This window comes from Megascapheus bottae, chromosome 10, assembly GCF_031878675.1.
Source record: "Megascapheus bottae isolate mThoBot1 chromosome 10, mThoBot2.hap1, whole genome shotgun sequence".
Taxonomy (NCBI): domain Eukaryota; kingdom Metazoa; phylum Chordata; class Mammalia; order Rodentia; family Geomyidae; genus Megascapheus; species Megascapheus bottae.
The window spans coordinates 22642254-22656303 of NC_143518.1; the positions used below are offsets into that span (position 1 = coordinate 22642254).

The 14050-nt window shown below is 44.2% G+C and overlaps 1 protein-coding gene across 1 annotated transcript; it reads left to right on the forward strand.

Moving 5' to 3' along the window:
* Positions 1 to 12753, forward strand: Clec20a (C-type lectin domain containing 20A). The gene is made up of 8 exons (XM_090341604.1): positions 1 to 595; positions 2017 to 2082; positions 4023 to 4388; positions 5441 to 5536; positions 7102 to 7383; positions 10194 to 10313; positions 11304 to 11389; positions 12165 to 12753. Exons 1-8 carry the CDS (start codon positions 1 to 3, stop codon positions 12243 to 12245), a joined length of 1692 nt encoding a protein of 563 aa, XP_090197730.1. The 3' UTR covers positions 12246 to 12753.
* Positions 12754 to 14050: the final 1297 nt, after the last annotated feature.

Sequence of the window (14050 nt, forward strand, 5' to 3'; positions counted from 1 at the left end):
ATGGAGCAAAGGGATGTGGGAGGTAAAGGAATGAGAGAACAAGCTATTGAGGGAGTAGGGGAGAATGGCTGGCCTGCTAGGGCCAAGAGAGTACGTTGTCCAACGGATCAGTGGCAGAGGGGGGTGGGGGGGAGGGCAGAGGTGAGGGGCAGCCTGGGCGAGAAGAGGCTGGAGAGGTCTGTGGGTGGTGGAGGCAACCATGCAGTGACAGCCTCTCCTGTCTCAGTCTCACAGCTGGTGAGCAATGGCAAGAGCTTCTACCGGGTGGCGGAGGTGCTGAGCTGGCAGGAGGCCAAGTACTTCTGCCGGCGATACTACACAGACTTAGCTGACCTGGAGAGCTTGAACAGCGAGGAGGGCATTAAGACGCTCTACAAACTCACCAGCAAGACCGAAGCATGGGTTGGCCTCTTCTACAATGAGAAAATTTCTGGCCTGAGCTGGTCCAGTGGGTCTGTCTTCACCAACCCCGAATGGTGCACTCTGCCGGTCTTCCAGAGGGACCTGTGTGCCACTCTGTTTTCCACAGTATATATTTTACCTGCCCTGGGGGCTGCCTCTTGCATAGCCCAGAAGCCCTTCATTTGCTATGAGGGTGTGTTTAGTTGCATGTTTGGGTCCTGCTCTTCTTCCTTACAGAGAGTTGAATTTACTTTTTAAGTGTGTGTGTGGGGGGGGCAGGGATTAGGGAGCAAAGGGATAGCGTTTTGGGGGGAGTTCCATCTATGTCTGTTATGTTACCTTCTTTGCTTAGGTTCCAATCTATCTCCCACTCCCAAGACCTCATTAGAAAAAAATGAGTATAAATTAGGATAGAGAAAAAGAATGTGGAATATTCCACTATGTCTCTTTCATTTTTCAATTAAAGCTCTGGGCAAGGATGGGAAAGGGAGAGTCAGGTGGGGAAATGCAGCATTCTAAGGGGATCCCCTTCTCATGGAGCTCAGGGCAGCATCTATGGACACAGTGGAATATCCACTGTCTGCCAGATTCTTGCATTCCTGAGGTCAGTGGGTGGGCCAACTCCTCTCAGTTATCTTAGCAGGTAGTTCTACATCAGTGTTCATGGATATGGTACTGGCTATTGGGAAAAACACCTCAACTTTGCCCTCCCCCTGGCCTGTCTCTGCTCCTGGCAACCCATGACACTGATGTTTTTTGTCTTGATGCTAAGAAGATCACATAAGCAATGGCTGTAAACCGGATGGGCTTTTCTGGTAAAAAGTGTTGCCAACTTTCCACCATTCCCTTGTCATCCTGATACTAGTATAGAGATGAGCTTGCTCTATCCCCGAGTCACAGTTACACTGTGCCTGTCCTTGGATTGGGATATGTAATCTGTTTCAAGGCCTCTGAACTCTGGGTTCCAAGGAAGTTAAGAACTTTCCAGAAGAAGGGCTACAGAGGAAAGGTTGTGAGTAGAGGCCTTCTGCTTCCTCCACACCTTAGAACTCCATGAAAATATGTCTGCCCTGCCCCACCCCCTTTCTCTAGATCTGCACAGCCATTGCCAGCACATGCAGTCAACACCACTCTCTCCTTAGTGTGCCCTCTGGCTTTGCCAGTCTGTGAGGCAGAGTGAGCTTTCAATAGGAACCAGAGCCTGATAAGAAGTCCTCACAGCATTCGAAACACCATGCTTCTCACGGCCCTTTCTGGTCTCGTTGGCTTGTCTACCCTATCCCCATGCCCCCTTGAGCCACACTGATGTTTTTCTTTTCCCCAACCCATACAGCTCCTTGTCTTTAGGTCTTTTACCCTCACTCTACCCTGGCTAAGGCTCTTTCTGTACTCTCTCCAAAAGCAAGAGCCTATTTATCTTATTTCTCTTTTACCGCACAATAGGGGTTCAACATATGTTCTTTTAATTGAATAAAGGCAGAAAAGAAGGAATGGAGCCTATCCACCTGGAGCTAGCCTTCTTTTGGCTCCAGCTTGGTAGAACTTGTGCCTGTAGAGGATCCTGGGTAGTTCTCACCTCATAGCCTGTAACCCTGGCCTGCTTCTGTTTTACAGACCATTCTGTGGGTCATAGCACCTCCTCGGAGTCCTCCCTCAGCTTGACCGTGCTCCCAAAACAAGGTACACCCCTTACTCTGCCTTCCTTCTTCTGGGAACTTGAACTCATCTATCTGGACCAACTGGTAGGATCAGATCACTATCTGCCTTCTCTACTCCCCATCCCTGCCCTGCCCTGGTTCCTAGCACCTTTGCTTGGCTGCTTGCATTGATTTGCTGGCCCCAGATTGAAACCCAGGGAGGGGATCAATGCCTTCATTGTTTAGACAGACCACGAGGGGAAGGTGACTTAAATTTTGTTGAAGAGAATGGAATCCAGTTGCATCCCTGCAAGTGGGGAGTAGGTCCTCACAGTTCAGAGTCCTACCCATCTGTCTAGAGAAGGGGGACCTTAAAAGTCTCAGATATTAATCCCTTAGTGTTAACAAAAGTTTCTTTATAGCTGATACATAGAAATTCTATGATAAAAAGAATAGAGTTACCCATCTGCTCTGTAGAGTTGATTCCTGCAGATTATAGAGCATAGAGGAGGAAAATGAACCAGCAGAGGCTTCCAAGGCACTTGGACCTGGGTTTTAATCTCACTTTTAATACTTAAAATCACTCGAGTTAGGGCAAGTCATCTCCATCTTTGGCCTCTCTTTCTTAACTTGGAGATGAGCTTATGAATATCTATTGTTCAGTATTAGAATGAGTATTTTAAATGATCATGCCACAGCATAACCAGGGCTGGCACAGGCTAGTTATTTACTATAGAATAATTTCATAAAATTTAGTTAAGATAGGGAAAATGTCAGAGAAATATTAGGCAAATCTACATGGGCCTAAAGGATCAGGCCTATGTCAGAGAGTTTGGGAAGCGCTATTTGAATGTAAGGGTGTGACTCCCAATTCTGCAAACAGTATTTTCTTTATCCAAGCCACCCGGAATGAATAACATAAGCAGAACCTCAGAGGCTCACATCCTTCCCAGATTTGCATTGTCCACAGGGCTGGAGGCGGCCTGGTATAGGGGAGCCCATCCTGCCCCTGAGATCTGGTATAACCCAGCTTTAGGCAGGGAGCAGGGACTGGAAGTAGTGACAGGGAAGCTGATGCTTTATTTATCTGAGTTCCTTTGGGCCCTGGGGGGATATGCTGGCTCTGCCTCTTGCCCACCCACCAAATCCTCTTTTTTTTTTTTGTGGGTCATGTTTGAACTCGGCCTGGGCACTGTCCCTGAGCTCTTCAGCTCAAGGCTACCACCCTACCCCTGGGCATGGGTGTTGTCCCTGAGGTCTTCAGCCCAAGACTACCACCCTTCCCTGGAGCCAAGCCCCGTTTTCCATTTTCTGGAGGTTAATTGGAGATAAGAGTCTCAGGTCCTTTTGTGCCTGGGCTGGCTTTGAACCTTGATCCTCAGATCTCAGTCTCCTGAGAGGCTAGGCTTTCCACCAAGTCCTCTTGCACCACATTTGTCTCTTCTCCCTGACTCTCTTGATAAACGACCCTAGGAACATCACAATCTCTCACCCAGGAGCCTCCCAAGAGCCAGTGTTGACAGGCACATCCCCTGGAAATGACAAATGAGGCAGACTCCAAACGAATATCATCTTATTTCCCTCAATTATCTCCCAAGTAGTAACTATTATCCTACGAGGTGCAATTTGCATGCACTATGCTAAGCCACTTCTTTCTGTATGTGCAATTCTGATCTTAGGTACAATTATTATCCCTATTACAGATGAAGCAATTGAGATTTAAATGTAACTTGTAGGGCCATCTAGCTATTAGAAGTACTCGAAATCCCTGCTTGGCATAATGTTTCTCTTCCCAGCTGCTGTTTCCTTCTTCCAAGCCAGTAATTTACTCTGCCTACAAAATTGTGGTTTTGGTCAACCTTAATACTTGAGGATGGTGACAAGGGCTCAGGTCAAATCAGAGTTCTGTCCTGGGGCAGTGAAGGCTGGGATGTCAAAGTTCTAGGATCTCAGGCTTATGGTTTCTGTGTTCCTTGCCTCCAGCTGAAGTTCAGATTGGAAGACTCAACTTCATTCGATTTCAACAAGAAATGACGTGGCCCTTGGCTCTGAAATATTGTCGCAACCACTACACAGACCTGGCTGACCTGCAGACAGTTACTGACGAGGCAGACAAGAAAGCCTTGAAGACCATCACAAATAAAATTGAAGCCTGGATTGGCCTCTACTTCAATACAAAATCTGAGAATCTGACCTGGTCCAGTGACCTGGGTGACAGCATTCCTGACTGGCTGCTGCCAGTGCCCATGTTAAGAAGAGGACTGTGTGCAGCACTGGGCAACTACTTGGAAAGCACACATATATATGCAGTGGGTTGCTCTCTCATGAAATCCTTCATCTGCTTCTATGGTGTGTGACAGTCAACTTTTCTTGGCCTCATCTCACAGAGGCTAAACATGAGAATGGAAAGGGGTTTAGAAGGATACTGAGTCTAGACCTAGGAAGTACTTCTGGGCTTTAAGGATCACTGAATTCTGGAACAGGATCCCAAGATCCTTTAACTTAGAAAGAAATTATATTTTTCATTCTGGGGACCTTTAAAGAATAAAATGGACCCCCCAAAGTATGAGAACATTAGCAATTAGAAATAGCAATTAGTTACTAGACAAATGAAATGATTAAGGACCTGGGCTAATTTAGGACAGATACTATTACTTTTGAGAAATAAGATAGGCAGCTTTCATTGTGGAGCCTCTTTCTCCTCACCTGGAAAGTAGATTTAAGAATTGATGATCCCGGCCCCATGACAGCTTGAAGGTTAAATGTACAGGACTTAGAGGAGATCCAGGCATGAAATAAGCTATTGGTTATTGTCATTGTCACCATGAATGTGTGGGAATCAGGGGTAATCAGGGGAATCAGGGTTTGTGTATAGGATCCACATCCTCTGCTCTCTCTTCACCTCCCTCCCCCATTTTTTATAGCTTTATTGAGTATACAATCCACATACCTTAAAAAGGCACCCTTTTAAAATGCACAACCTGTGGTTTTTAATATGATTGCAAGGTTGTTGAACCATCCCCACTGACTATTTCAGAACATTTCCTGCTACTCTCACAAGAACTTTCTTCCCCATTTAGCAGCTATTCTCTGCTTATCATTCCCCTGGTAACCACCAATCTGCTTTGTCTCTATGGGTTTGCCTGTCTTGACACTATTTTCTTTCTGTGCATGGCATTTAATGAGAACTTTGATCCACATCAATAAAATAGATAAGGACCTCTTGAAGTGCTTTGGTGAGGAACAAAGATGGAACAAGTTATCTCTCCCAGCAATAGGTAAACCAAATGTAGTAATTATCCTATTGAGTTTGGTTGCCACCATGGAGCCAGGCCTACTATGGTCATCGTGACTTCTCACAGGATGTGACATACCCTGACCTTACACTCGTTTTCTTCCAGACCCTAACACTGGAACTCGGAAGTTGGCAGAGATGCCTCCGTTCCTTGATGCTTCATCAGTCATGACTGTGAAGACAACTCCAAAGCCAACTAGAGGTGGTTTGAGACTGCTTGTGGCTGGATCTGAGGTCACCTGGGGGTGGGGAAGTAGAAAGGATGGCAGTTAGAGCACATAGAACCCTCCCCAAACCACCAGTGAGTTGCCAGAAATGAGGTGAGTGAACCGAATGGCCATCAAGGACCACTTGTGCAGAGAAAGCTCTCTGTACCCTACACTGCTGGGCCAACCAAGGGTCACCCAACGTCTCTGCTCCTTGACCTGACCACAGCTCTAGGGCCATGACACCAAGGAGAGGCTATGTAGTTGCTCAGGTGCCATGGTGAGGACCCTGCCTAGGCCACAGAAGAAAGATGGTGGGTTAGTACTCCTACTGAAGAGCCACCAGGGTCTCTGAGTTTCAGCACCCAGGGAGGAAGACACAATAGAAATCATTTTAATTGTATATTCCTCTGTGGGAAGTGACCTGGGCTGAGTTGGTAGATTTCATGTGGGGATATGACTGTGAATGCCAGTAATATCAGTCCTGCAGTAATTTAAATTTCCTGAAACATCTTCATAGCTATTACCTCATTTTGCTTCCCAAGAGATCTCTGAAGCTAAATGGGATAATTGAGGGCAAAGTCACAGTTTTCTTGGCCTCCTTAAATCACATGAAGATTTTATTGCTTTCTTTGTTCAGAGAGGTTAGGGGACTTAAGTTCAAACAGAGTTCCAGCAATTCCTTCATTAAATGTTGATAGGGGTGGTTGCTGGTGGTGGCTTGCCCTTATAATCCTAGCTATTCAGAAAGCTCAGATCAGAGGATCCTGGTACAAAGCCAGTTCAGCTAGAAAACTCTGTGAAACTCCATTTCTAAAATAACCAGCAAAAAGCTGGGTTGGGAGGATGGCTCAGGTGATAGTGTGCTCACAGAGCAAGTAAGCCAAGTTAGCCAAGCAAGCTGAAAAAGCTTAAGGACTTGTGTTTAAACCCTGGTGCTGGGGCCATCGGGTGGGGGAAAGGCAGGGTTTGTTCTGAAAGGGCTCAGTCAGCAGAGAAGAGGTTGGTAGTCACAAGAATGGCATGAAATGGTAGGGACAGAGGAGTATCCCAGTGTTTACACAACTCAGGCTGATTGTGTAGCAAGGTGATTCAGAACCATTTTAAAGGATGCGAAATTAACTTGTAAAACCATGAAGTTGGTTGTGGAGGCCCTGCGGCTATGAACTGATAGTATATGTATGTGAGAAGGAGAAAGTAGGGGTGAAGGAGAGCTAGAGAGAGAAAGACACAGAAATACAGTGGAGAGCAGTGGAGGAAGGAGGTCATTTTGGTTCAGAAGCTGGGTGAAAGCTTGTCCCCTCTAAAGTCTATCCTGACACCCACATGTTTGTTCTAGGCCTACTGGCCATCTGGGCTAGTCACAGTAGGTTGAGAAGGCCCTCTGTTTTTCCCTGTGTTCAATTAGCAGTACTATTTAGGGTGGAGGGAGGACTAGCTTAGATGCTGGGTTCTTCTCTCTGCCCTGCAGCTGGTTGGCAGTGCCAGCACTGTGCACAGTGCTCAATTAGCTTGTGGCTGAGCAGAGCAGGCACCAGAGAAGTCTCCTCTCTTGCCCTAGAGACCAGCACTGTCTCAGCAGCTGCCTTCCCAAGCCTGGTTTCAAAGGCATGCCCTCAGCAGACCATGAATCTGGGGTCCACCACACTCAGCTCCAACACCTGTAATTCTACCACCTTCACCTCGGTGGGTCTTCCAGCTTTGCAGTATCAAGGGTCAACCTCCCTAAGCCCTCTGACAATCCACGCGCCCTTGGGAGGCACCGCGGTCCAACGAGAGCAGCTCAGAACCCTGGCAGTCCCTGCCCAGGCCGCGTCGCTGAATCTTCTGCCTGGTGAAGAAGGTACCTCCATCCCAGAAGGGCCCCAGCCCTACCAGCCACTGCCCAGACCTCGTCCCTGTGCCTAGCACCCTCAGTAGATGGCTTGAGCACTGGGGAAGAGCTGGGGACCGTGCGGGTCACTGGCCAGACTGCATCCTGGCAACTCGCGCTTTTGTCTCTGACCAGCACGGGTCCTAAGTCTCGGGGGAGCCCTTATGTCCCCCAGAAAGTAGCTGGCACCCTTCTGGTCACCGATTCCAGCTCTACTGCAGAACCCGGGCCCCAGGGCCACGCTACTACCCAGGACAGGCTTCCGACTCCGCAGGAGGAAGCCGGGCGACTCTGGCTCAACTCCGTCCAGGACAGCAGTACCTTGCCAGCGTCCGCTGGGTCCTCCATATCTAGCTGGTCCCTAGGCTCCAAAGAGCCGGGAAGCTTTCTAAAGCCTGAAGAAAGCGTTTCGAAGGCACCAGTTTCAGAGCTCTCAGGAGCCCCTGGTTCAGCTGAGCTCAGAACAACACCTGTAGCCCCTGCACCTGACACTCGGAGCCAGGTCGCCAGAATGGGGACAGCTGAGAACCTGCCAGGAACTACAACAGGTGCTCGCTGGTTATCACTGGAGCTAGGCACCGCAAGAGCTCAGGATAGGCAGAGTTCCGTGCTGGAGCATGAGCGCTGGATTCCTGGGATCTTGCTTGTCTAGACCTTTCATTTGCCCACTCTCCCTTGGTAATTATGGAGAGGGAGGTGAGGCGGAGAGATGTGAAAAGAAACAGGCTAGGTAGTAACAGCAGTTATAATAGAGTCAGCCCAACTGGTTCAGAGATTACATGTGGTTTTGTGATCTGCTCAAGCTCAAGTGTTTCCTTGCCCTTCATTTTGTGTCAATATGCTTCCCCCAAAGCAAACGGTGCCCTCAAAGGTGAAAGTTAATGAATGTTTAATTTAAGGGAGAAAATGAAATTTCTAGATTTGTCAAAAGGCAGATTTTTTTTTTTTGTAGAAGTTGGAAGGCATCACAGGATAACTGAATCAAGTATGGGTAGTATTGAACTCTACTAATTTTTTTTTTTTTTTTTGCCAGTCCTTGCTCAAGGTAGCACTCTGCCACTTGGGCCGCAGCACTAATTTTTCTTTTTTTCTGAGTATGTGGTACTGAGGAATTGAACTCTGGGCTTTGTGCATGTTAGAGGAGCATTCTACCACTAGGCTATGCTTCTAGCCCTGAACTCTACTATTCAACAGTGATTTCCTTGAAATCATACGACAGGTAGATATCAAAGATTTACTGTATTTTACCTGTAAGAAGCAAAGATATGACAGGCAAGATTGTGACTTGTTTCTTACTGTGTGGTCTTAGTACCCTTCATATTCCCATTCCTTTTTTTTTTTTTGGCCATGGGACTTGAACTCTGGGCCTGGGCATTGTCCCTGAGCTCTTCAGCTCAAAGCTACTGCCTTACCCCTTAAGCCACAGTGCCACTTCTGGTTTTCTGGTGGTTAACTGGAGATAAGAGTCTCATGAACGTTTTAGTGCCGGGGCTGGCTTTGAGCCATGATTCTCAGATCTCAGCTTCTTGAGTAGCTAGGAAACAATCAATCAATGGGTAGGAAGATGGGGAAAAAAGTGAAATTTTTAATAGTGGATACAGTAAGGAGATGAGAATACGGTATCTACCATTTCTATTTCTAAATTTTACAAACTTACTCATTTGCTTAAAAATGTTTTCTAATGCTTTGCGGTGGGAGAAAGAGGGCCTGTAGAGCTGAGGGTGATCAGAAGAGTGAGTGTGTGGGGACTTGCACATCCTGGGTGAGTGGAACCCCCAGCATAAGTGGAGAGATTCTATTGTTCACAAGAGACACTAATCAAATCAGTACAAAACACATTCAAAGCATGCTCAGAAGTTCTTGAACTCACAGAAGTGAAAATGAAAATGCATTTAAAAAGTTTTTCACCTACCTGTTTGGCAAAGATCTGAAAGCACAGTTAAGTACAGCAGCATGTATGTAAACCGATGCCATTCTGGCAAAAGCAGCATCAGGATGGAAGTGCATCTGTCCTTTCCTATACAACTTGTGTACTTAGAAACTGATTTGGGACTTACTTTCAGGTGAGTGTGCACACATGTTCATATACATACCTTCCACATAATGTGATACAATGCAAAAGTTGGAAGCAGCCTCAGGTCTTCTGGAAGCAGATTTGTTGTTAATGTACATTCAATGAACTGCTAAACAATCTTTAAAGAGAACAAGGTTAGATCTTTGTATCTTCAAAGGATATCGCAAACTGCTTATATTACTTGTATCTGGGGGTTGAGGGAATATTTTTACTTTAATGTTTTATAATAAGGAAACACAAAATGATTTGGTTATGCCTATATTTTCAAGGTCTCTTGTGGCCATATGAGAGCAGCAGAGGACACTGGGGTGGAGTGCTTGAGGCTAAGCTTGATTTGAGGTGCCGCTACGATGGAGATGTCCAGGGCCTGAGTGCCTCTGCTGGGAATCTGTGTGTAGCTGGCAGGATACACAAGGGTTCTGAGCCTCTGAGTATGGATTACTGAAAAAGCTTGCTACTGAGGAACACCTCCTTATACTGCTCAAGTCCCCACAAATCCTGATAGTGGGGTTGCCTTTGAAAGTTGAGCATATAGTAGTAACTCAAGGACCAGGTATAAGAACCAGGGTGGCATATCCAAGGGGGAAGAAACTGAGTTTCTCACACAGATGGCTTCTAGAACTATTACGTCTGGCACTGCTGCCCTGGCCAGTCTTTTGATTTCTGGCTATATTTGCAATAACTTCCTTATTTTCCTGTCCTTTAGCTGTGACCAGTGTAAAAGATGCCATTGATACAAGAGAGAAAATCACTGCCACTCAGGCCCAACATTTAAGCTCATCTAACCACCCAGAGTCTGAAGATCAAACAGGAACACCAAAAACAGGTAACAAGTTCTGTTCCCAAAATTTCCACTCTAACAGCCAGATAACTCTTTAATCTAAGGCCTTCAGGGCCTTTCAGTAATAGGATTAACCACTGGCAACAGGGATAGAAAGACATGGATTCTAGTTCAAGCTCTGTGATTACTATGAATGCTTTGGAGGTCATTTCCTCACTTCTTAGTCTCTTTTTTCTTTTCTTCTTTGTCAGTAGTGGGACTTGAACTCTGGACCTGGGCGTTGTCCCTGAACTCTTCAGCTCAAGGCTACTGTCCTACCCATTGAGCCACAGTGCCACTTCTGGTTTCTGGTGGTTAATTGGAGTTTAGTCTCATGGACTGTTTAGTGCCCATGTTGGCTTTGAACCGCAATCCTCAGATCTCAGCTTCCTGAGTAGCTAGGAATATAGGTGTGAGCCACCACGTCCGGCCCTAGTCTCCATTTCTCATTGTAAAAGGTCTCAGTAAAAACTACCCTTGTTTACATCAGAAGGTTAATACCATGAGCACTTAGTGAGTTAATTATGCAAAGGTGTATTATAAGGCATAAAATGCTCAGCAAACACAACAAAGGCATTCTATGATGTCACAGTTCCTGGTGGGTTTACAGATACAGGGTCAGAGATCCTGTTTGGCATATTCTGGGATCAAGATCTCTAGGGCAGAATATTTCCAACATTGTGTAGATCATATATTCAACAGGTTTATTAAAAGGGAGAAAAAATTAGGGGAGATGGAAAGTAATGTCTGATGGATAGCCTGGCTCTGTGGGGAGAGTCAGTGTTACTACAAAACATGGAATGCCTTCCTTTTTGCCACTAGTCAGTCCTAACTGTAGCTGGGGATTCCCTTGTCAGGTCAGCAGCTTCCTGCTTCTGATTTTCGAAGTCTTTGGTCATCATGTAGCATCTATGGTGTCTAATGGGCATTCATCAGGTCTAAGCTCAAGTGGCAATAGGTAATGTCTCCCTAAACCAGGCAACATTTATTCTTCAGGGTACTCTTTTGGAATCCTGAAAGCAGATTTTACCATCTCAACTCTGAAAGACCCAGCAGAGCTGAAAGACGAGTTTTTGAAAGAGGTGAGACTTCTGTCCTTTTCTAATTTTGATCAGATGACTTCACAGTGCAAAGTAATATTATGAATACCAACATGTTAAGAAAAAAAAAAGCATTGGAAACCTAGCTCATTTTGTTCTGCCATAACTTTGGCTCACAATGACAGGCTGGTTATATGGTACCAGGATCTTTTTAGATTTTTTTCTTAGCTTCAACATTTTTCCATAGTTTTAAAACACTTTTCAAATAGAAGAGAATACTTATAATTAACTTATCCTAGTGGTTGTCAATCCTGGGCGAAGTGAGTCATCTGGAAATGTTAAAAAAAAAAAAAGGCCTGCTCTTAGTCCAAAGCAAGATTCGATTTCATTGTTCAGTGGTAAAGCTCAGGAGGCATTCTTACATATTATATTTCCACACTGAATCCAATGCGCTTCCCAAGACTGAGAACTGAATCATTTGTTTTACTGCCATTAATTTTTTTTGGTAGAGCTAATAAAATTGATTTATGTACCTCCCTATTGGTAGAGGAAGCTGGAAGGAGGCTAAGACAAATAAAGAGATGGACATAAAGGGTGTTCATGTGGGTAATTTAGAGCTAAGGGAAGCTAAAGGAAGCTATAAGACAGCATCAGTAGATATTCTCTCTCTCTCTCTCTCTCTCTCCCTCCCTGCCTCCCTCTCTCTCTCTCTGCCCTTTTCCCTCCCCCCAGGTGCTGGGTGAGGATTGACCCCCAGGACTTTACACTATTAACACTGAGCTACACCTAAAGCCCCATTTATGGTTTTGTGTTTCAGATCCATGAAGCCTTAAAGCTTATATTAGGTCATAAACAATTCAAATTGAAATGGGTTGACTTCGAAGTGAACAAAAAATAGCAACTGTACTGACTTTGTTTCCTTATAAAGCATTCTTCTCTGGATTTTCAGTTTTAGTTTTTCAGCTCCTAGAAGAATGAGATTAAAAGACAATATGAAATATGCCAAGAGGCACAGAATCAACTGGCACAAAAGAAAGCTACATATGGAACCTGCATCGTTAGATTTTATTGAATCAAATAGGTGACGTGAAGATGACTGTGATATATGTTGAATACAGTAGTGAGTTTAGTCTGAAGTGTTTAAAGTTAAAGTTTATTTGTACTCTTTGTAGGAATATCAATAAAAGACCTTAAGCGTATCTATATCTGTACATGTACAAGAACCGTCAAAAATTATTCACAGAACAAAAATAAATCTTCTTTAGGACAAACCAAGGTAATGAAATGCAGATATGGACCTCACATATGGAGCAATCGAATTGCGACTTAGCACAAAAATATGGCTTTAAAAATAAAATAAAATCTTGGGTTTTGTTTTTCTAAGATGTATTTTCTCTTTCCTGAAATAAAAAATAAATTAGAGCTATCATTGTAAAATAGTCATGTGTATTAACACATTCTTATTAAGGCCCTGGGGATGAAAAACAAAATCAAATTTAGAAGGTAAATTTCTCACAGGTAAATGTGCTGCTGTCCACTTGAATTGATTTTAATATAGCTAAGAGATATCTAAGCACCAGTCAACATTTAACATTACTACTTTAAGATCTTCAGAACAGGGATAACTGAGTCAACTAACTGAAGTGGAAATTGAAGTTTTTCCCTTTGGAATTTGGAAATGATGTATATATACACTATGAATATTTGTACCCCACACACAAATAGGGGTCCCTAAAACACAGCTTCCGTGGGAATCCCATTGCACCACCAGATAAGTCTGGTTTTAAGTCTCAAATAAAAAAAATTCCTAGGGAATAAAGGCATTTGAATGAAAATATACCAACTGAGCCCAAAATACCACTTTCTTTGGGTGGCTCACTACGTTTGCCAAGGCTTGCAGGGTTTGTAACTCAAACATCTGAGGATCATCTGATCAGGAACCAAAACCACTTCTTTCTTCATCCTAGTTTTTTTCTAATTTTTTTTTTTGTTGTTGTCAGTCTTGGGCCTTTAACTCAGGGCTCGGGCTCTCTCCCTGAGCCTCTCTATGCACAAGCTAGAGCTCTACCACTTGAGCCACAGTGACACGTCTGCCTTTTTCCCTTTATGTAGAACTGAGGAATTGAATCCAGGCTTCATGAATGCTAGGCAAGCACTCTACCACTAAGCAATGTTCCTAGTCTTTCTCATACTATTTAGAAAAGTGAACATCACTATTCTTTGACTCCCCATGCTATAATTAATGATATTTAGATTTTGGAGATTCTGTTAAATCAAGTTCAAATCACTTTAACTTATATATACATATATCACATATAGTATATTTTAAGTGGATCATAAAAATCTAAATTAAATGAACAACAAATCTAAAAAGCTAATACAAGATTTGGAATCACTGTTTTGTAAAATGGATCAGAATTATCTCTTTTTTGTATCTATGCACATGATATTCACAGAAACTGTCTTTCTGTATATCTATGTATTTCAAGAGTGGGCAGGGGATATAAATCTTGCTGTTTAACTTCTGAGCTACCAAGAACACTGCTATTTATTAGTACCCATCTACAGCATATGTTTTCCTTATTTTTATTCTCCATGCAAGTTTCATTACTTTGGTCTTCAAAGCTCAAAGGCATTTAGAGCAGAGTTGTGATAACAGGAGAATACCTGTAGAACTAACAGCAATTATTCAAATACACACAC

Excerpts from the sequence above, each read along its gene's own strand:
- Clec20a (XM_090341604.1), top strand. The coding sequence starts at position 1 with ATGGAGCAAAGGGATGTGGGAGGTAAAGGAATGAGAGAACAAGCTATT. Across the intron at positions 596-2,016 it reads GCCCTTCATTTGCTATGAGG|ACCATTCTGTGGGTCATAGC; the intron begins GTGTGTTTAGTT and ends TCTGTTTTACAG. Across the intron at positions 5,537-7,101 it reads AACTCCAAAGCCAACTAGAG|AGACCAGCACTGTCTCAGCA; the intron begins GTGGTTTGAGAC and ends CTCTTGCCCTAG.